General features: G+C 38.4%; 1 protein-coding gene across 27 annotated transcripts in view; it reads left to right on the top strand.

Annotated features, from left to right (window-relative positions):
- The first annotated feature begins 518 nt into the window (after positions 1-518).
- LOC116255718 (uncharacterized) overlaps positions 519-22967 on the top strand; it is a 45183-nt gene continuing 22734 nt past the window's right edge. For 4 of the 27 annotated variants that reach the window (XM_050078552.1, XM_050078549.1, XM_050078543.1 and 1 more), the window contains exons 1-4: positions 519-838; positions 923-1023; positions 14550-14760; positions 19161-19240. In XM_050078552.1, coding sequence (XP_049934509.1) covers positions 667-838; positions 923-1023; positions 14550-14760; positions 19161-19240 — 564 coding nt within the window. In that variant the 5' untranslated portion in view covers positions 519-666. Of the gene's footprint in view, positions 839-922; positions 1026-3435; positions 3647-3784; positions 3921-4025; positions 13244-14549; positions 14761-15986; positions 19241-22967 lie in introns of all 27 variants that reach the window. The other 23 variants (XR_007573739.1, XR_007573742.1, XR_007573740.1 and 20 more) reach the window with 19 other exon arrangements.

Below are 22967 nucleotides of genomic sequence, written 5' to 3'. Positions count from 1 at the left end.
GTGGTATTGAGTCCCTGCTGTCTCATAACTAGGTGGCCCTGCTTTGGGTGTCCCACTTCACTCTATAAGCTATGGGCCATTATTTGTTAATGTCATTTATATTCTTGATTTTTTAAGAAACTTGGCCCAATGGTTAGGATGAAAGCAAAATAGGCCATTGATTTTTTGTTGAGATAGAAGCATAAATAGTCGGTTTTTGTTTTGAATTTTTTAGCATCAATATCTGTATTGCAAAATAAAAACATTTAATGTGCAAGACCAAGTATGACAAAAAGGAAACACCGTAAAGCACCCTTTTATTAAAAAAGTTGAGTGGCCTTTGAAAGATGAAAAACCCACTCACCCAACAGTGTCATTTATATTTGTGTCGAAAAAGAGTTGGAAAAAGTTAGCGTAGTCACGGTCTCGGGTCTCCTAAGGACCCAAGGACCCAGTATCAACACGTGTTTTGGAGGACCCACCACCCGTCCCCCTCCCGACCCTGCCTTGCTGAAAACCTGCCGACGGAACACCGACTAAAAAATCGAATGACGATTATTCAATTGAAGTCTCCGCAGGACCTTCGCATTCCTTCTCCTTTGCATTGAAACCCCCATATCCAAGAAACCGTGCACGGGGGCGAACGTAAACAAGTTTCGTCGTTCTTGGAGGATGCTCGAGCAATAAATGGAAGACCAGATATGGGAGGCCGATTGGAACAGTGTGTCGACATCGCTGCTTGGTCGCTCGTTGGATGCGTTGCTTGGCTCTCGCCAGAGAGAGCTGGACGCCGTGCTCTCTCGCACCGATTTGAAGTCAGGGAGGAAGTCTGGAAGTGGTCTTCTTCCTTCCACGGACGGTTTGCCTCCACCCCTTCTCTCTATATCTAATTGCGCGTGCGACGTCTGTGTATAACGACGATTATGTGCTTCGGCTTCCCCAGGTCCTTTGGATGACGCACTTCTCTTTCTGCACAAGTACGTGAAGGATTGTGTTGGCAGGAGCGAGCCCATGGATCACATTCTTGTTCCGATCATCGAAAGCGTGTGCCGTCTCTCTCTCTCTCTCTCTCTCTCGCGTCACATTCTTGTTCCGATCATCGAAATCCTGTGCTCTCTCTCTCTCTCTCTCTCTCGCGTCATTGGATGGAGAGAATTTCGATATTTGATCGCCTTTTTTGAAGCAAGTGATCTTGTGGACCTGCATGACTAAGAAAGCTTAGGGCACATTTTGGTTAAAGGAATTGTTATCTTCATGGATGGTCATAGGGTACATATGAGTTGAATCACTGTTTCAATCCTGTGAAGTACCTGATTATGTTGTTATGCACCATTTGCACCATCTGAAATTTCAGGTTTAGTTTTTAAGCAGGAGAGGCTATGGGCAGATGAAACCCATATCTTCTTCTGATGGGGATAGCCCTTCAACGAGACACAGACTAAGCCCGGGTTCTTGTTGTCCTCGGGAAAACTTCAGTACTTCAACAAATTAGAAATATCTAAAGAATAAGAGGGAAATATATGAAACCCGAGTTTTCGTACTAACTAGTGGTTCACCTCCTCCAAACCCAAAAGGGAGGGAACCATGAAGTTTAGTGCTAAAACTTCTTCTCAATTTGTAGGAAGTTTGAAAAACTCAAGGCTTCAAACAGAAAATAGCTTAAAAACAATCTTAAATGTACATTAAAATGCCAAAAAAAAAGAGAGAGAAGATTCAAGCCATAAATGAACTTTCAGGAACAGTTCTGCACACAATCTTATGAGAAAAACAAGCCTTCAAGAAATAAAATATTAAAGTACAATTGAAGAATCCGTCAAATGAAAAAGTATTAGAGATTTCAACGTTCATAAGGCAGTTTTTCATTGCCGGAGCTAGAATTTCTGGCTGAGCGGCAACTAATACATCAAATTTGAAGGGGAAACCAGTATGTAAATAATAAAATGGCCATGAGGTATTAATGTAGGAAAGCAATTTTTTGTGGTCTGATGTGAGCAATTTCCCGCACCAGCCCATATATGCCTCCCCTGCTGCAGTTTCTAAGTAGTTTAAAGCAAACAAATGAGGATTATAAGTTAAAAATGAAACATTGAAAGGCTATTTTTTAGTTTAAAAAAAGTAAGTTTGATGCTGGGTAGATTGTTTTTGAAAAACAATAGATAACTTGTCAACGAAATATGAAAAGGTTGTAGAATGACCTGATTATCTGTTTAATTTCAAAATAAATCAAATTAATATCAAGTAAAGCCATAACTAAGTTATATGTACTCATGTAATAACAAAGAACCAGATCATTTAGCTACTTTACAGTTGTAGATTTCAACATGATTGAGTGTCGGTCATCAATATATCAATGTGTCCAGCTGAGTCAACGCATTGTCTAAGTGAGTTTTTGAACAATGAATTTGACAATATCGTGAATCTACCTGATATTTTTCCAGCTAAAAAAATTTTATTTTTTTGTCATTGAGAATGCAATATTTTCAGGTATCCCCTCCATTTGTGACTATCACTAGCAAACAACAGTATTTTGTCATTGTAATACATTTTGTGTATCCATAGCATGTTATACATTATACTAACATTACAGCAAGTTAATATGGTCGTGAATTCCATTCGAGTTCTGGAATGCATTTTAATTAGGTAGGTTCTGAAACAATTTTTACTTTCTTAGAAATATTTTGCATTCAAATATGATATAAAAATATAAACAAACTATTCTTATATTAGAAGCATGTCCTGACTATTGTTCTAAATATTACCCTCATTGGTTGGAAATGCCCCTCCTCCTTGGTCATTGTAACTGCCAAATGCCAAGTTATTTGCAGCTTGAGATCATTAAATAAGAATTTGTTCAGACAACTCAAGTGAGGAAGAAGAAACATTGTTGACATGCCATTGTCTTCCTTTTGCTTGGTTGACATGATATTATGTCATGGATGGTTGATTAAGTTTGGTGTTCGGTAATTGTCTTCATAAAATTTTTCAGCAATAGGCTCAAGTAGCACTCACGGGACCAAAGAAGAGATTTCTTGTGACTCTATGCTTGTAGCCTCTAAGCTATGTAAACAGTTTAACTTTGACCAACATGATTTATTGGTCATTTGAAGAATGGCTCTAAAGATGAAGATTACTGCTTCGTAAACAGCAAGATGGATTACTCACTGTGTTGAAGAATGAGTGTAGTTTCACAAGCATTTCTAGTTCGTGTTCTAGGAGACGGTGTAATTTGCTGGCTTTTGGATCTACATGGTTTATGGTCTTTTTTATATTTGTGAACTGTTTCTATGTGCATTGACAGTCAGCATATCATTACTAAATAGTTTTCATATTTATTCATTAGGTTCAATGATGTCTTTGATTTTGAAACATATATTCTAGAAGGCCACTAATTTACTCTGACTTTAATTGTTTTCTTTGTGGTAATTCGTTATGGTCTAAAGCATTGTGTCATCACAGGCAGTCAAGCTGAAGGGTTCAAAAAGGTTCAAACAAATGTTGGGCATTGTTCAGCGGCTTTTTGAAGACGATGAGCTTTTCCTTGCTTTTGCAAATTATCTTGTGGGGATTATCACAAGGAAAGTAGATCATTTTATTTCACTTGGGTGGTGCGCCCTAGTCCGTGGACTTGTTTCCCTCGAGTTTTCTGGAAGTAGATTGCCAGAAGTAGGTAAGTCCATATTGCACATGACATATTTTTCTGTTTTTAAATGACAGATAACTAGAACGTGAAGTGCTTGAGCAAATTCAGTTGTATAAAGCAAATATGCTTTCCAATGTTTCTAAATGGTTGCTATGCTGGTTTCAGGTTTGTCTAAGCATTTCTTACATCATCCACTCAATGCCATTGCAAGCAATCAATACAATAAATGTCAATAATTATGTTCCTTCTGTTTTGGTATCAGAATTTGCCATAATCTAAGTTGACAGATGCATCTGAACATGTAAGAATAAAACTTTTCGAGGTGGTTATTTATTTTTGGTTGGTTCAGAACTTATCATAATCGTGAATAATACAATTGAGGGAAATCTAACCCGAAGAACTGAAGGAGGACCATGAACTGGAGGGGGTGTCAACTTCTGGGCTGGCGTTCCTGAATGGGAAACACAGATGATTGGCACATGCAACACCTTGTTTGAATGCCTGACATTAAATTGGGGCAGGATATTGTAGTCAAATTCCCAGCATAAGGTACGACTCTAGAACCATCAATTGCCTCCTAAGCACATTATAAAAAATCAGAGGTGAATTTGGAGACATCTGTAGTTGTGGTTCAGGGTTCCAAATGAGGTCTCTTTTGAATCTTGAATAAAAGATTATCTCTTGTAGGGATATTACTTTTCCTTTAGCTGTTATGAACTTGCCCTGGCATCAGGATATACTGGTGCTTCCCTGTTGCTAGCGGCTATTAGATTATTTAATTAGTTTTATTATACCACAACGAATAGATGTTTCGTCATACTATGTTCTGCTTATGTTTCTTTTCCTAAAGTGGCTTATTTCTTGAATTTTTGTGCTAAATAGTTTGTTAAATCTATATATGTAAAGTTGCTTTTCAGCTCCTATGTGATAACTGGATGTAGTACTTTTTCCTTCTGCAAATGAAGTTGCTTTACTGATTGTTAACATGCTTAAATTGTTCTAAGAATGTGCATGTCGTTTTACTTTGTATATGTAAACTATGTGTGTTCATTACATGTTTATACTTTTTATGAATAGATTCTAAATTCTGTGACAATTCCAGTTAAACACTACAGGCTTCAAAAAATTCTGAAGATTCTTACTGTGTCAATTGCACGCCTTTCATCTATTATGTCTGAAGGAAGGTTGGTTGTTCATAATGGTCATTTATTGGGTTTTTGTGGTTTGGAATCATTAAAACAAGTAACTATGCTGTTGGTCGTCAATCATCGTCCTCTTGATGGTAGACCATGCACAGTACATGTTGCGAGATAAGCGTTAAAATATATTTTGCTGCTACTTTCCAGCATTCTTTTATGATTGTAAATCCAGGTACTTGAGGCTTGCCCCATGCTATGTTGAACGGATTAAAGTATTGTTGTACTTGCCTTAATTGTGTGGCTTACATGGCTTTCACATGTTTTGATTTGCTTTCAAATAATCATTTTCTGCTCAAGATATTGCAAGTCTGACCTATTTGTTGACCTAGTATTTCCTAACTATGGAGGTCAGTCTTCTGTGCTTCTCTATGTTTCCGGAGGCTTATATACATGCATCTGCATCTGCACCTGCACTTGCATGTGTATGTAGATTTATTTCTCCACATATCGGAGCAGATGGCTTGTTTCTGTTCCATCTGTTTGTGCATGTACATATACCAGGAAAATTCAAGCCATGAGTGCTTTTGTTGATTCTTTCCAGTGTCACAGATATTGCAAGACTTTCAAAAAATGACATTGTTTGAAGTTCTAAAATGGTCATTTTGTTCCATCATGGCGACTCATGAAGATATCCACTAGGCACCTCAGTTCCAATTGCAGAACTGCATAAGTGATTCATTATCATGATAATCAAAGCGTTTTAAAGCGCTGGTTGCTTAGAAATAGTTAGCCTAGATGACCAGCATGTGCGTAGGTGTTCTAGGTGCATCTTTGACAGCATGGGGAACATGCGGATCAAACTGTAGACTTCCTGGATCAGATAGAGATACTCTAGGTTTGTTCTTATTTTCATGATCTCTGGTACAATAGATTGAGGCTAATTTATAAGCTATAAGTGAATACAGTGCCATCGACATGGAATAATAGGTCGATGAAAAGGACGCCTAATTTGGAATGATCGACTGCATGGGGAAGACTTATATCATAGTATCTGCAGTTATTTTCCCCAATCCACTTCGTGATTGCTGATCGAGTACCTTGTTTTGCTGCTTCTCTTGACTTCGGGTTTAGGTCATGTATTGGGAGGTTCTTAGTGCCACAATTTGGCCGGGTTTCAGTTGTAGGCATCAGGTAGATCGGTTGCATGTAGTTCTGATTTCATCAACTAACATGGACTGGAGGTCTCTTCAGGGATTTTTGTGTTTATAAAGTATGGTGCCTTCATTTCAATTAAGTGTTGTCATGCTCGTCAGGAACGTTAGTGTTGTATGTTGTTGCTGTGGATAGGAAATTTTGGAAGTCTATGTTTGTTTCAGGCGAAACAGTTTCCTCAGTTGTTAGCTTAATAATTTTTTTCTGTGACATGGATTCAAGAGTTTTGAGATTCGCCTCGTCGCTTGGTCATGTTTCACAGGGTAGAAGCTAAACTCTAGGGTTATCATTTGTAGTCAACGAATGAAAATCAGTTCTCTAAGTGGTGTAGCTTGGTTCAGGGGTTTCATAGATATCTCAAACAGGAATCAAGTCAAGATATCATGCAAAGGAAGGGCAGCATAAAGTCATGGTAAGGAGTAAGTAGATGACATAAATAAAGTCAAGTCCATGACACCTCCATGTATGACGACATTGTGTGTGGATGTTTTTTGCTAATGCTTTATTAGTTTGTGGTCAAGAACATATTTTGCAAAGTCCTTATGTAACCAGGGGACAAGACTTTGGATAGTAGTACATTTAGAGTCTAACAGAGTCAAATCCTGTAGTTGTCATTATCATGCACTTGATGATTTTGCAAAACCCATCACATAGGATTGGTTTATCCCGGGCTTCATTTGGGGAAAGATAAGAGCTTAACCTAAACCATTTGTAAAACTTTCAATCAGTTGAGGACTCAAACATTCATGGAAAATGCCTTTCGTATAGAAGCCCCTAGGAGAGTTGGTGAAGTTCATCTTTCTACCCAACCAACCTATGCTATTTTGCGTTCATCCTCTTCTTTAAAGTAGAATTCCTTCCTCTTGGTGATATACCATTTGATGTTAAGAATTTTTGTAAAAGTGATAATTTTCAGTTTTGCTTAAAAACATTTTAAAAGTGTCTTCTCACTCAATGATGTGGCTTTTCTTTATTCTTAGTACCTCCGTGAGCAGAAGGATAAATTTTCAAATTTTTGTTGCCAAACAGTGGAGGAGGAAAATTGAAAAGATCTTGAATATGAGCACTAAGGAAAGGTCCTATGAAGTTGAGGAAGTCGAGACTAGGAAATGCTATTGACTCTGGTAATCAAGCATTTGCAAGGATTTAGCAGGAAGATATCTTGAGAGAGAAGCCAAAATGCTTTGTAAGATCTTGGTAGGTAGCAAAATGAGAGTTGAGAGATTGTCTCGGGGCTTGTGTAGTCATTTCTCTGGGTCAGTAATCAAGAGTACCGGGTAGGCATATAGGTGATTTATGTCTATACCGCGAAGATAACGACTTATGAACCTTTGGCTCGTCGAAAACCCACAAGGTGAAGCGGGTTGGATACGCGACAAAGCTACACATAACCACCAAAGCGGTGGAGCTTCGTAGTAGCCTTTGGGGTGGTGAGGTATTCCCTCAAAGGTGAAGGTCGGCCTAAAAAAAAAATCAAGAAAAAAAACAATTTAAAGGCAAAAGCTGAATGCAAGAGAAAGAAAAAAAAAAGAAAAAAAAGCAAAAGGTGTTGCCAAGAGATGAAAGGCATGAAGGCTGAACTCGCAGGAATTAAATGTGAAAATCTTTGGTAGATGTGCGGTCCTAGGGTCAATACCTTCTCCTATTTTTTATTACCTAAGATGCTGAGGATGATTCCTTTATGTTCATATTTTGGAAATTGAAAGGCGTCCCTTCTAGAGATTTGACGACATTGACGCGAAATGAATCCTAATGTTTGTACGGTAGGTGCTATGTGTAAATGAAGGCTATATTATTTGCACAACACGAGCACTCATGCTTATTAGTTAAATTGATCATTTTTGAACTATTTCAAACTAAAAACTTGACATCTCTAGTCATAGGAGGAACTAACCAGTCTCCTTTGGTCTTGAAATATGTTTGTCATTTCATTCCCAATTCCCTTTGGCCTTGAAAGATGTTGGCCATTCCATTACCAAACCATTAGTCCATTCCTGGAATAGATGAAACTCCTCGAACCCAGTAACTCATGTTGAGTGTGACGAATTTCATTTCTTTGTCTCAAGAGATGCATATCATTTGGGATAAGTGATTAAGCCTGACCCATTATTCCATCTTTACAGAGTGTCTTTAACATAACCCTGACTTAGGGTTGAGTCTGTCATGGAACACCTCTTATCTCTTTTCAAAAGGACCAATCAATTTTGTATTCCATTTTGAACTGTGACATTTTTGAAAGGTTCTATTCATCGAAGTTGCATGAGTTTTGGGTTTTATGTCCTCAGGTCCTTCATGGTTTTAGACGAGCATGATGCTCAACAATGTTATAAGAAGCGTACGCTTCATGGAGAAAAAACACGACTCAAGACGTTTTTTTTAAAAAACGCCTTGAGCCATCTCCAACGTCAAAAATCCATCAGCTATTTTCTCTGCCCTTTCGAGGTAAGGTGTCTGATACTGCTCGGCTCTTCATGCCTTCTTTCTTTCGTGGCCGAGAGAGAGAGAGGGGGAGGCGGAGGGGAGTTTCGGCTGTTCATGCCTTCTTTCTTTCGTGGTGGGAGAGAGAAAGGGGGAGGCCGAAGGGAGCTTCGGGGCCGACGCTTTGCAGTCATATCCTTTTTTTTTTGCCATTTGTCATCATTTGCCATCATTAGAAGTTGGACGTGTTCATGGATGGTGGTCCTCATGCCCAATGTTGCCATTTGTTGCAAGTGGCGTTGAGCAGCAAAAGACTACAACACTATTATAAGTGATGTTGGGTGGTCTATTTTATCCTAAATCAGATTTGCTTTGCTTAACTGCATAGGTTGATCGTGTTGGTGAGTCGGTGACCATCCAAATTTGTGTCTTACAGATAAAGATTAAAATATTGAACCGTAAGTAGACAATCTACCCACCGTTGCCATCATCTTGTGCATCTAATGCATCTTTAACTTATTATATTTTCATTCAAATTTTTTACATGTCTTAGTTTATGCTGTTTTTTATAAATATGTTGTTGCTTGTTAATATGTTATTGTTGTCACTTGTTAATAATTCAAATTTGTCATATAGTGTTAATATTTGTTACATTATGTGTTTGTTGTTAATATTTGTTACACTATGTGCTAATTATATGACATTGTATTTGTTTGAATTTACAAATTATTGTTGTTTGCATGTAATGTTCTTTAATTATTTGCTTAGTATTGTAGTCATTTTTTTCAGTTTTGTTGTTATTTTTATAAATATTATATAATTCACAAATTTGTCCTTGAAGCTTACGCTTCAATTAACGCCTCGTCTCGCCTCGCCTCATGAGAAGATTAACGCCTCGCCTCACTTTTTGATGCTCAGTTTCTCTTGTATCACATTAGTGTCAGATTAGTTGAATAGATCCTTTAGTTAGCTATTACACATGTACATGTATACAGTGTACATTATAATATGTATGTATGATATATATGTTATATTACATATATATAATATGCATATGACATATATTATATATAATTATACTATATTATATGACACATATTATTTAATATATTATGTATGTACATGTATGATATATATATATATATATATGCCTGTTTATCTCATTGCAAGTTGAGCTATCTTTATGTCTTAACTTGTTGTGTAGAGGTATTAGTCCCTAGGGCGTCTTGGTGAAATTTTTAAAGCGTCGTCAATTGCATGAGTCTTAGTTTGATTTTAGTTGATTTTGATTCTTAGTTTAGTTTGATTTTAGTTGATTTTGATTCTTAGTTTAGTTGAGTTTGGTTTCTAGGTAGACATATGTTGGATAAGTTGGGATGATGTGGATGAGCAATAAGGAAACTAAGAGAGAACATGGGTAAGCACGTGATTTTATTTGGTTTCCCTTATGGACACAAATTGGATGGGCATCACACTTAATCCCCTCTCCTCACTCATGGGTCCTATTTCTCATCGCTGTTTAGGTAGTAGTTTTTTTGAAATGTGATTCTTGATTTTATTTGATTTGATTTTTTTCATTTACATAATCTTATACTAGCTAACTACATTCTTGTAGTCTTGCTACGTTTAGTTGTTTTAAAATGTTGGATATGCTTGAGAAGGCCCTGTGGTGTTTCTGGCACATAGCCATCTAACCATTCATCTTAACAACCCCCCATCTCCAGCATGTGGTAGATTTCCTTCTATTTATCCCTCCTTCTTGTTTGCTCTTCTTAGCTGGCGTAAAGAATTTTCAAGTGTCAAAAGTGAGAGTAAGAGAAGGTGTTCCATCTTCAAGCATCATCGAGCACACTGTCCACCACACTGCTGGGTCCTCCATTGAACTTTCTCTTTACGGGTTGGGACTTGGTTCCATTTGGAATCGTGTAAGGTCAGGTCTCATTGGTGAGTGCCAAACAGGTTTAGAGTCTTTAGACTTTGAGACCTAGGTTCAGTTTGTATCTTTTTTTATGTTCCATGTGATTCCAGCCTATGGCCGTGCTCAGTTTAGAGTTAGTTTCATGTAGTGTGTCAGTTAACTAGAGTCCTCATCATGTGAGACTATTGTTGAAGGTCAATTGTTCGGACTTTCTTCTTGTGGTGCTTGACTGGCCTTCTTTAGGTGCATATTTTATTTGTAGTCTAAACCAGTGGGGACGTGGGTAGTTTTTTGATTTTCATGCTTGTTTGAATCTTAGTTAGAGTGGTTGGTGTCTGATTGTTAAGTGTCGTGTTTTCTTCATTGAGCTTGTGATTTTGAATATGTATGTTAGTTGCGCATGGCATGGTTACACCGATTTATATTTTAGAATGTATATGAATGTTGGAGCTGTTATGCCTTGGTATTTACTTTGTGTGTTTGTTTCTCTTCATTAGTCAAGCCTTTCTGAATGGGTCGAACCTAGTTAGTTAGTTGAATGATTTTGCAAACATATATTAGTCATCGATTTGTTTTTTCGTTATTTGTCTTCGGTCGTTGACATTCCTTATATCATAAGCATTCAGTATTTTTGAAGGTCATCTGTTTCGTGTTGAGTCAATACAACATTTAGTTTTGGTATCAACTCTTTACAAAGACAGGTCTAACCATGATTAGCAAACCTGTAAAAACTACAAAAATCATTCTAGAGTCAGAAGACTTATGACGTTCTGATCTGGGATGAAGTTGAATTTGGGTTTGATTGTTGGTTTGAAGTTTCTTGTGTGAAAATGAGCCGACAAAATTTCAAATTTTTTTTGAACTTTGAGTAGTTTGATATATTGTTGTTAAACTTTTCACTGTTTCTATTTCTCACAAACAAAAATTTGGTAAACTGAGCTCTATTTCTTGTTTCTTGAATTCTATTTAGGAAACGGATTTTTCAATTTTACTTTTTACAAATTTTCTAGTTATTATTATTATTATTTATTTAGGGTTCTCTATCCATATCAAAGCCAATACTCCAACCTACACAGTTTTAGACTTTTTGTTTAGTGGGGAGAATTGTGATTTTGCATGTATTTGTGTGTTATTGCTAGGAAAATTATCTAGTAAGGTTTTTGATTGCCTTATTTTGTTCGAGCCCTTGCTCACTTGGGTCTCCTGTAGAGTTAGGGCTCAAGCCTTTTCATGTCTATGGGAAAGGAGTCGGCTGCCGAGCCACTAGGTCCTTGCTTAAGGAACTTGAGGTGTCACTCTTCCTTGGAGTCCTTGGTGAGTCCGAGGATAGGGATGTGGTGCGACCTCTAGGGTGAGAATAAGGAGGGAGGCATAACGTGCATGGGTGCTTAGGGACTTGGTAGGGATTCAGCTTGGCTAGGTGGGTGCTAAAGGAGAGGGGTGTGGAGGGTATGGGAGAGAGGGAGCGAGCTTGAATCTCCCATGTGCATGTCCTTCATCATTTTCTGTACAGCCAATCGAGTTTCTCTAAGTCCAACATGGATCCATTTGGTTGTCCTTATGAGATTTATGTTTTTTTTTTTGTGAAGAACACATTTTAAATTGAATTTTCTTGATGTTTTGATCTAGTTCGAGATGCGTGAAAGTTTGGTTTTAAATTGAATTTTCTTCTTGTTGCCTTCTTTGCAGCAGTTTAGTATAGTGGGGACGTGGTTGAGGGTAGTGCTCGTGGTTCAAAATGCCATGCTTGTTTGAGTCTTAGTTAAAGTAGTTGCAGTTTGATTGTTAACTGTCTGTGTTCTCTTCATTGAGCTTGTGATTCTATTTAAATGCAGATACGTTAGTTGCACATGTCATGGCTATACCCAGGTATATAAGGATGCATGTGTATACTAGAGTTTTATAGTCATCTATATTTGCTGCTACTTCTTCTACATCGGTATCTTCACTTTGTTTTGTTTCTCACTTCAAGCCTCTTATTTATTGAAAAGGCTAGCCCCTTTCTCTCTTGAGTGCATAGGACACTTAAATATGCTTTTTTGTGGGGGAGACTCTACCTGTCTTCATAATTGTTGATGGTGCAGCAGAACAAGGAGGCAATAGGATGATCTATAAAGATTTGATCATTGATTCTGCATGCATTGTATTTTCTCTTAAAATTGGTAGCTAGGGGGTTGTGAAGAAAGGGATTAGGAGCATTTATCACCTCCTCCTATGCATCAATGTTCCAGTGCAATTTTTGAAGTTGAAAGTTCATCTACAAGCCAACATGAGCCATTAATCAATATTTGTGTGAGACGAACCATGCATCCATGCATGCATGGTGGTGAAGCAAAGGTGCTGGGAGGACTCCGATTGTGTGATGAGGATGTATTGTTTCTTTCCACCCCTTTCATGTTTTGTTTCAAGCATGCATTTCGAAGAGAATTTTGCAATTTTGAAGATTGAGGTGCCTGATATTTAACTGCATTTTGAGTACTATACTATGTTGCAGACAAAAAAATATGGAAGGAGAACAAGCAGTGCGTGATACACAGTCAATGAGCCTTCAAAGATGAAACATCAGTGGCTGCATTGGACTGTGGAGTTTTATGATCCTCATTTGCAATTTGAAGCGTTTACATTTTAAATGATGTGAAAAAAGATTTTCAACTTACTATTTGTGCATTATTCTTTAATTCCTTAAATTGGTCAGCTTTCTAACTTTTTCCTCTATTTCAGCGTCACCCTTTGGAGCATAAGATTGTAGTGCGACTTCTTGGAATTCAAATGGTTAGGTCCAAGTGTTTTCCCCATTCTCCGGCAAGATGACGTCAGCTCTGGCCGGCGGAGTCGTCACGATTTGGAGTGGCAATAGGGTTTGGAAAGATGAGGCGATCATCAAGTGGCAGAAGCGTGATGCTCATGTGCTGCCGCAGTGCCACGACATGGTCGAAGGTGAGTCGCATTTCTGTTCTTGATGAGACACTCGCTCAAACGATCTTTGCATGTTGTTGAATTGCCTTGTGGCCTTGGAGTTGGATGAGGATCGACTATGTGTCTTGTGTATGTGAGTCATTGTCTACGCACATTCTTTTGTTGTTTAGATTTGGTTAGTTGTTGTTGTGTACTTAATTATGATCTTATGTTGCTTTTCAGGATTTGAGGATTAATTGGAAAACTTTAGATAGGGATTTGCATTTGAGTTTGTATAATTAAACTTGTTTAGGTATGAAGCTCAATTTGTGATGTAATTCTTTTTTGTCATTGAGAATGCAATATTTTCAGGTATCACCTCCATTTGTGACTATCACTAGCAAACAACAGTATTTTCTCATTGTAATACATTTTTGTGTGTCCGTAGCATGTTATACATTATACTAATATTACTGCAAGTTAATATGGTCGTGCATTCCATTCGAGGTCTGGAATGCATTTGAATTAGGTAGGTTCTGAAACAATTTTTACTTTCTTAGAAATATTTTGCATTCAAATAAGATATAAAAATATAAACAAACTATTCTTATATAAGAAGCATGTCCTGACTATTGTTCTAAATATTGCCCTCATTGGTTGGAAATGTCCCTCCTCCTTGGTCATTGTAAATGCCAAATGCCAAGTTATTTGCAGCTTGAGATCATTAAATAAGAATTTGTTCAGACAACTCAAGTGAGGAAGAAGAAACATTGTTGACATGCCATTGTCTTCCTTTTGCTTGGTTGACATGATATTATGTTATGGATGGTTGATTAAGTTTGGTGTTCGGTATTTATCTTCATAAAATTTTTCAGCAATAGGCTCAAGTAGCACTCACGGGACCAAAGAAGAGAATTCTTGTGACTCTACTAAGCTATGTAAACAGTTTAACTTTGACCAACATGATTTATTGGTCATTTGAAGAATGTCTCTAAAGGTGAAGATTACTTCTTTGTAACCAATGATTCATCTTTCAGCAAGATGGATTACTCACTGTGTTGAAGAATGAGTGTAGTTTCACAAGCATTTCTAGTTCGTGTTCTAGGAGACGGTGTAATTTGCTGGCTTTTGGATCTACATGGTTTATGGTCTTTTTTATATTTGTGAACTGTTTCTATGTGCATTGATAGTCAGCATATCATTACTAAATAGTTTTCATATTTATTCATTAGGTTCAATGATGTCTTTGATTTTGAAACATATATTCTAGAAGGCCACTAATTTACTCTGACTTTAATTGTTTTCTTTGTGGTAATTCGTTATGGTCTAAAGCATTGTGTCATCACAGGCAGTCAAGCTGAAGGGTTCAAAAAGGTTCAAACAAATGTTGGGCATTGTTCAGCGGCTTTTTGAAGACGATGAGCTTTTCCTTGCTTTTGCAAATTATCTTGTGGGGATTATCACAAGGAAAGTAGATCATTTTATTTCACTTGGGTGGTGCGCCCTAGTCCGTGGACTTGTTTCCCTCGAGTTTTCTGGAAGTAGATTGCCAGAAGTAGGTAAGTCCATATTGCACATGACATATTTTTCTGTTTTTAAATGACAGATAACTAGAACGTGAAGTGCTTGAGCAAATTCAGTTGTATAAAGCAAATATGCTTTCCAAATTAGGTGTCCTTTTCATCGACCTATTATTCCATGTCGATGGCACTGTATTCACTTATAGCTTATAAATTAGCCTCACTTCAAGCCTCTTATTTATTGAAAAGGCTAGCCCCTTTCTCTCTTGAGTGCATAGGACACTTAAATATGCTTTTTTGTGGGGGAGACTCTACCTGTCTTCATAATTGTTGATGGTGCAGCAGAACAAGGAGGCAATAGGATGATCTATAAAGATTTGATCATTGATTCTGCATGCATTGTATTTTCTCTTAAAATTGGTAGCTAGGGGGTTGTGAAGAAAGGGATTAGGAGCATTTATCACCTCCTCCTATGCATCAATGTTCCAGTGCAATTTTTGAAGTTGAAAGTTCATCTACAAGCCAACATGAGCCATTAATCAATATTTGTGTGAGACGAACCATGCATCCATGCATGCATGGTGGTGAAGCAAAGGTGCTGGGAGGACTCCGATTGTGTGATGAGGATGTATTGTTTCTTTCCACCCCTTTCATGTTTTGTTTCAAGCATGCATTTCGAAGAGAATTTTGCAATTTTGAAGATTGAGGTGCCTGATATTTAACTGCATTTTGAGTACTATACTATGTTGCAGTTAAAAAAATATGGAAGGAGAACAAGCTATGTAAACAGTTTAACTTTGAAAATCATGACCAATAAATCATGTTGTGACTCTATGCTTGTAGTCTCTAAGCTATGTAAACAGTTTAACTTTGACCAACATGATTTATTGGTCATTTGAAGAATGGTTCTAAAGATGAAGATTACTGCTTCGTAACCAATGATTCATCTTTCAGCAAGATGGATTACTCACTGTGTTGAAGAATGAGTGTAGTTTCACAAGCATTTCTAGTTCATGTTCTAGGAGACGGTGTAATTTGCTGGCTTTTGGATCTACATGGTTTATGGTCTTTTTTATATTTGTGAACTGTTTCTATGTGCATTGACTGTCAGCATATCATTACTAAATAGTTTTCATATTTATTCATTAGGTTCAATGATGTCTTTGATTTTGAAACATTTATTCTAGAAGGCCACTAATTTACTCTGACTTTAATTGTTTTCTTTGTGGTAAATCGTTATGGTCTAAAGCGTTGTGTCATCACAGGCAGTCAAGCTGAAGGGTTCAAAAAGGTTCAAGCAAATGTTGGGCATTGTTCAACGACTTTTTTGAAGACGATGAGCTTTTCCTTGCTTTTGCAAATGATCTTGTGGGGATTGTCACAAGGAAAGTAGATCATTTTATTTCACTTGGGTGGTGCGCCCTAGTCCGTGGACTTGTTTCCCTCGAGTTTTCTGGAAGTAGATTGCCAGAAGTAGGTAACTCCATATTGCACATGACATATTTTTCTGTTTTTAAATGACATAACTAGAACGTGAAGTGCTTGAGCAAATTCAGTTGTATAAAGCAAATATGCTTTCCAATGATTCTAAATGGTTGCTATGCTGGTTTCAGGTTTGTCTAAGCATTTCTTACATCATCCACTCAATGCCATTGCAAGCAATCAATACAATAAATGTCAATAATTATGTTCCTTCTGTTTTGGTATCAGAATTTGCCATAATCTAAGTTGACAGATGCATCTGAACATGTAAAACAATGAAACTTTTCGAGGTGGTTAATTAGTTTTGGTTGGTTCAGAACTTATCATAATCGTGAATAATACAATTGAGGGAAATCTAACCCGAAGAACTGAAGGAGGACCATGAACTGGAGGGGGTGTCAACTTCTGGGCTGGTGTTCCTGAATGGGAAACACAGATGATTGGCACATGCAACACCTTGTTTGAATGCCTGACATTAAATTGGGGCAGGATATTGTAGTCAAATTCCCAGCATAAGGTACAACTCTAGAACCATCAATTGCCTCCTAAGCACGTTATAAAAAATCAGAGGTGAATTTGGAGACATCTGTAGTTGTGGTTCAGGGTTCCAAATGAGGTCTCTTTTGAATCTTGAATAAAACATTATTTCTTGTAGGGATATTACTTTTCCTTTAGATGTTATGAACTTGCCCTGGCATCAGGATATACTGGTGCTTCCCTGTTGCTAGCGGCTATTAGATTATTTAATTAGTTTTATTATACCACAACGAATAGATGTTTCGTCATACTATGTTCTGCTTATGTTTATTTTCCTAAAGTGGCTTATTTCTTGAATTCTTGTGCTAAATAGTTTGTTAAATCTATATATGTAAAGTTGCTTTTCAGTTCCTATGTGATAACTGGATGTAGTACTTTTTCCTTCTGCAAATGAAGTTGCTTTACTGATCATCAGTTGCAATTGTTAACATGCTTAAATTGTTCTAAGAATGTGCATGTCGTTTTACTTTGTATATGTAAACTATGTGTGTTCATTACATGTTTATACTTTTTATGAATAGATTCTAAATTCTGTGACAATTCCAGATAAACACTACAGGCTTCAAAAATTTCTGAAGATTGTTACTGTGTCAATTGCACGCCTTTCATCTATTATGTCTGTAGGAAGGTTGGTTGTTCATAATGGTCATTTATTGGGTTTTTGTGGTTTGGAAACATTAAAACAAGTAATGTCTTAAAGATAATCTACGCTGTTGGTCGTCAATCATCGTCCTCTTGATGGTAGACCATGCACAGTACATGTTGCGAGATAAGCGTTAAAATATATTTTGCTGCTACTTTCCAGCATTCTTTTAAGATTGTAAATCCAGGTACTTGAGGCTTGCCCCATGCTATGTTGAACGGATTAAAGTATTGTTGTACTTGCCTTAATTGTATGGCTTACATGGCTTTCACATGTTTTGATTTGCTTTCAAATAATCATTTTCTGCTCAAGATATTGCAAGTCTGACCTATTTGTTGACCTAGTATTTCCTAACTATGGAGGTCAGTCTTCTGTGCTTCTCTATGTTTCCGCAGGCTTATATACATGCATCTGCATCTGCACCTGCACTTGCATGTGTATGTAGATTTATTTCTCCACATATCGGAGCAGATGACATGTTTCTGTTCCATCTGTTTGTGCATGTACATTTACCAGGAAAATTCAAGCCATGAGTGCTTTTGTTGCTTCTTTCCAGTGTCACAGATATTGCAAGACTTTCAAAAAATGACATTGTTTGAAGTTCTAAAATGGTCATTTTGTTCCATGATTGCGACTCATGAAGATATCCACTAGGCACCTCAGTTCCAATTGCAGAACTGCATAAGTGATTCATTATCATGATAATCAAGGTGTTTTAAAGCGCTGGTTGCTTAGAAATAGTTAACCTAGATAAAAGCATGTGCGTAGGTGTTCTAGGTGCATCTTTGACAGCATGGGGAACATGTGGATCAAACTGTAGACTTCCTTGATCGGATAGAGATACTCTTGGTTTGTTCTTCTTTTCATGGTCTCTGGTACAATAGATTGAGGCTAATTTATAAGCTATAAGTGAATACAGTGCCATCGACATGGAATAATTGTAAGAATCTTCACTAAATCATGTCTCTCCGGCTGAAAATAAGATAGATTGAGAAGAGAGGATAGAAAGCAAGGCGATGGAGGAAGAGATGCAGTCGGCCAATACAGCCCTGCAATCCTTAATCTCTATTAAAAACATTAACCTAATTAGGTTACAACAGATTTGTACAAAAATATATAAAATATTACAAGAATGCCACCGCCTAGTATTCTTAGGCATGTGGATATAAAAGAAGTAGATCGGGTCTGAACAGACCCGATCCCCATATGCACAAACTTAACAATAATAGGTCGATGAAAAGGACGCCTAATTTGGAATCATCGACTGCATGGGGAAGACTTATATCATAGTATCTGCAGGTATTTTCCCCAATCCACTTCGTGATTGCTGATCGAGTACCTTGTTTTGCTGCTTCTCTTGACTTCGGCTTTAGGTAATGTATTGGGAGGTTTTTAGTGCCACAATTTGGTCGGGTTTCAGTTGTAGGCATCAGGTGGATCGGTTGCATGTAGTTCTGATTTCATCAACTAACATGGACTGGAGGTCTCTTCAGGGATTTTTGTGTTTATAAAGTATGGTGCCTTCATTTCAATTAAGTTGTCATGCTCGTCAAGAACGTTAGTGTTGTATGTTGTTGCTGTGGTGTTCTTTTCTTTTCACATTTGCAGTTATGTAGAGCTTATTCGTCTGTTAGTGACTTGGGTGCACTTCAAGTTTAGTACCAAAAGTGCCTGCAAATTGGCACCTGCTATGAAATTGGCTGGTTATTGCTCAAATTCCTTGAGTGCACATTCAAATTAAAGTCTGGTTCAAGTACAATTGACATGAACTTTGAAGCTTGTCTGAAGGAGAAGGGTAGCTGCTGGTACAGGTGGATGGCTCTCTTCAATCTAGTGGACATCCAGATTTTATTTCAGGTCAGGAATTTCTCCTTGCAGAAGCTCTTCTTCGTCGTGTTTGTTCTCATCAAGTTGATGCATGTCTTTTATTTCTCCATGGTATGTGTTTTGCAAGAAGTGCATGTGTCTGATCTTTCTCTAGATGTCTCGTTAGAATCATTGTCAAGATCTATTTTTCTTAGACCGAAGTGCTGGGTATCGGAGATTCTAACCTACACTTGCAATTGGCCTTGGTTTGTACTGTAGGAAACTGCATTTATGACTATTTTCAAGTCCTAGTCCACACACTTGTGGTGTTACAGTATACCTCTTTTATAGAAAATATAGAAAATATGCCTTGGGCCGCAGGTTCAAGTATTGAACTGTATTCTAGTATTGATTCGGATGTCCCTACTGCTCAAAGCTGGCTCAAAGGCCACACACCAAGACACTTTCTATATTGGTCACAAATAGATAAACCTTCTGTATTTCTCAAAATCTTTAATTTATGAGTATTTTCAAATCCTTTTCTAGACACTTGGGGTGTTCCGTGCATCTTGTCCAGATTGAAAAGTTGCTTCTTAAACTCAAGGTATTCGCTACCACACATGCGTGCAACATAGGTACACATGCACATGCACACACACACACACACACAGATTGGTATTGCTCATTTGAGTTTTTCAAGTCCCTGACCTTATTGTATGTTTTTTGAATCCACCCCTGACGCTATACACCATGTCGCTCAGGCATGCCTTGGTCAATTTTTTTTTTTCATTAAAACTTTTAATTGTGTGTCATCTTATTAACGACACTTTGGAAACTTAACATCTTGTAGTGATCATGTAGTTTGAAATGTTATGCAAGTCCACACTTTAGATCATCAAAGATAGAGACTATGTCATTTTGCTTAATTAGCAGGGCGACTAATAATTGTCTTGGAAACTTAAATTTCTTTACATGCTCAATTACCTTAAAATGTTTATTCATTAAAAAAATTGCATGCTTAGTATATCTGCTTTTCTCTTGTCCATGTAGCTGCATGATTAAATTCAAATCGATGGGACTGCAGAGGAAGCACCTATGCACACACACACACATCTTTCTGCTACCAAGACTTGAAATTGCTTCACACCTATCTATGCACTTGTGTTGACTCCCGCGTGACTTATAGACCATTGGATTTATTACAACCAGCATCTAGGGGAGAGAAAGTGCTTTCATTAATGTTGACGGATATTGGTGTATGGGTCCAGGTCTTGGACCCGATCCAGTATGTCCTAATTAGGGCATACTTATATCATTGTAACCCTAATCTTTAAGGTTAATGGAATCTTAAGAGAGAGAGAGTCTGGCGGCTAGTGGGCACCAGCTCCTCCTCATCCGTGGTTTTTTTTCCTTTTGTTGAGGGTTTTTCCACGTTACATCGTGTTCCTCGTTTTCTCTTTCTCTTTGTTCGTGTTTCTACATGGTATCAGAGCCAACGAGGTTGGGACGTTTTTGGTGATCGTGGTGTTTTCTCCACCCGCTGTTGCTGCTGCTACTACCACCGCTGCCGTCGCCCTTTCCAACCGCCTGCGTCACCCTGTGCGTCGTCGCCGTTGCCTTGTGCGCCATCACCGCCGCCGCCGTGGTGTTTCCTCCACCCGCCATCGCCCTTGCTCCGCTGCCGTCGACCTTCTCCCTGACGTCGTCCTTGCTGCCGCGACTTGCTCCCTTGAAGTCGCCCTTGCTGCCGCTGCTGACGTCGCCCTTGCTGCCGCTGCTGACGTCGCCCTTGCTCTTTGCTTCCGTTGGTACTTTCCGTTGTCGTCGGTTCCGCCCGTGTTTTACCGCCGCCCGTGCCCTTTGTTGGACTGGCCTGAGATTACACATCTTCAATACTGGTTTAAATGATGAGTTTGAAGGTGTTAGAAGCCAGATTCTGAATTCAGGAGAGGTGCCCAGTATTGAAGATGTGTACTCCTATGTTGAAGCAGAAGAACAGAGAAGGCTGGTTACAAATGAGGGCAAGAGGGATCTCGTGCCCTATCATGAGAGATCCGCTCTTGTAAGTCGTGGTCCTGGAGGCTCGACCAGATCTCTTCGCATATGCACTCACTGCAAGAAAACTGGTCATACTGTGGATTATTGTTGGGATCATCATCCAGAGAAGAAGGGAAACAAAGGGAGGTCTTCTATTGGGAAGATGCATGTGTCTGAGATGCCCAAATCCAGTGGAGAAAAAGTCTCCATTTCTGCTGACCAGCTTCGTGAACTGAGGGCCTACTTGGGTCGGATTGATGTCAACCATGCCGAGACACCAGATGAGACAAAGACTAATCATGCTCTTGCAGAGGTAACTCTTCTGTGGGGGAATGGATTGTGGATAGTGGTGCCACTCACCATGTAGAAATACGAACAAGAAGAAGACGAAGATTGGTCTTCAGACTTCATGTAAGGTAAGATCAACTCTTTCGCAGCAATTCTTTCCCGAATGAAGTGACGATCAATTTCAACATGTTTTGTTCTGTCGTGAAGAACATGATTGTTGGCTAAGTTGATTGCAGACTTGTTATCACAGTACATCTTCATAGGTCATTCAATCTCTATTCCAATGTCAGTCAACAATATTTTCAACCATAATAACTTTGACACTCCCATAACAACTGCCCTATATTCTGCCTCTGCACTGGATCTAGAGCAAACATCCTGTCTCTTGCTCCTCCATACAACAAGGTTTCCTCCCAAGTAGACATAGTACCCTGTAGTGGATCGTCTGGTATTACCACAACCTGCCCAATCCGCATCATCGATTTCCACAGTCTCTTGTTTCACATACAGGAGTCCCTTGCCAGGATTTTTCTTCGGGTAGCATAGCACTCTGTCCACAACCTTCAGATGTGCATCGGTTGGCGCATGCATGAATTGGCTCAAAACATTCACCGCAAAGGTGATATCAGGTCTCGTGAGGGTAAGATAAATTAGCTTCCCAACCAAACGTTGATATCTTCCCTTGTCTTCTTCACAGAGAGGCTCTCCATCTCTAAGACTCAACTTGTGCCCAGTGTCAAAAGGGGTAGGAGTAGGTCTACATCCCAATTTACCAGTTTTTTCCAGCAGATCTAATGTATATTTCCTTTGGTTTAGTATAAGACCAGTACTAGACCTAGCAACCTCCATACCAAGAAAATACCTTAGCTTGTCAAGATCTTTGAGGTCGAATTCTGTAGCCAGTAACCCTTTTAGCTTGATAATCTCCTCCTCATCATCTCCAGCAAAATAGGCCATTGATTTTTTGTTGAGATAGAAGCATAAATAGTCGGTTTTTGTTTTGAATTTTTTAGCATCAATATCTGTATTGCAAAATAAAAACATTTAATGTGCAAGACCAAGTATGACAAAAAGGAAACACCGTAAAGCACCCTTTTATTAAAAAAGTTGAGTGGCCTTTGAAAGATGAAAAACCCACTCACCCAACAGTGTCATTTATATTTGTGTCGAAAAAGAGTTGGAAAGAGTTAGCGTAGTCACGGTCTCGGGTCTCCTAAGGACCCAAGGACCCAGTATCAACACGTGTTTTGGAGGACCCACAACCCGTCCCCCTCCCGACCCTGCCTTCTTCCAAAACTGCTGAAAACCTGCCGACGGAACACCGACTAAAAAATCGAATGACGATTATTCAATTGAAGTCTCCGCAGGACCTTCGCATTCCTTCTCCTTTGCATTGAAACCCCCATATCCAAGAAACCGTGCACGGGGGCGAACGTAAACAAGTTTCGTCGTT

This window comes from Nymphaea colorata, chromosome 6, assembly GCF_008831285.2.
Source record: "Nymphaea colorata isolate Beijing-Zhang1983 chromosome 6, ASM883128v2, whole genome shotgun sequence".
NCBI classification, from domain to species: Eukaryota; Viridiplantae; Streptophyta; class Magnoliopsida; order Nymphaeales; family Nymphaeaceae; genus Nymphaea; species Nymphaea colorata.
Note: the sequence above shows the minus strand (reverse complement) of the source record. Positions and strands in the feature narration are given on the sequence as shown.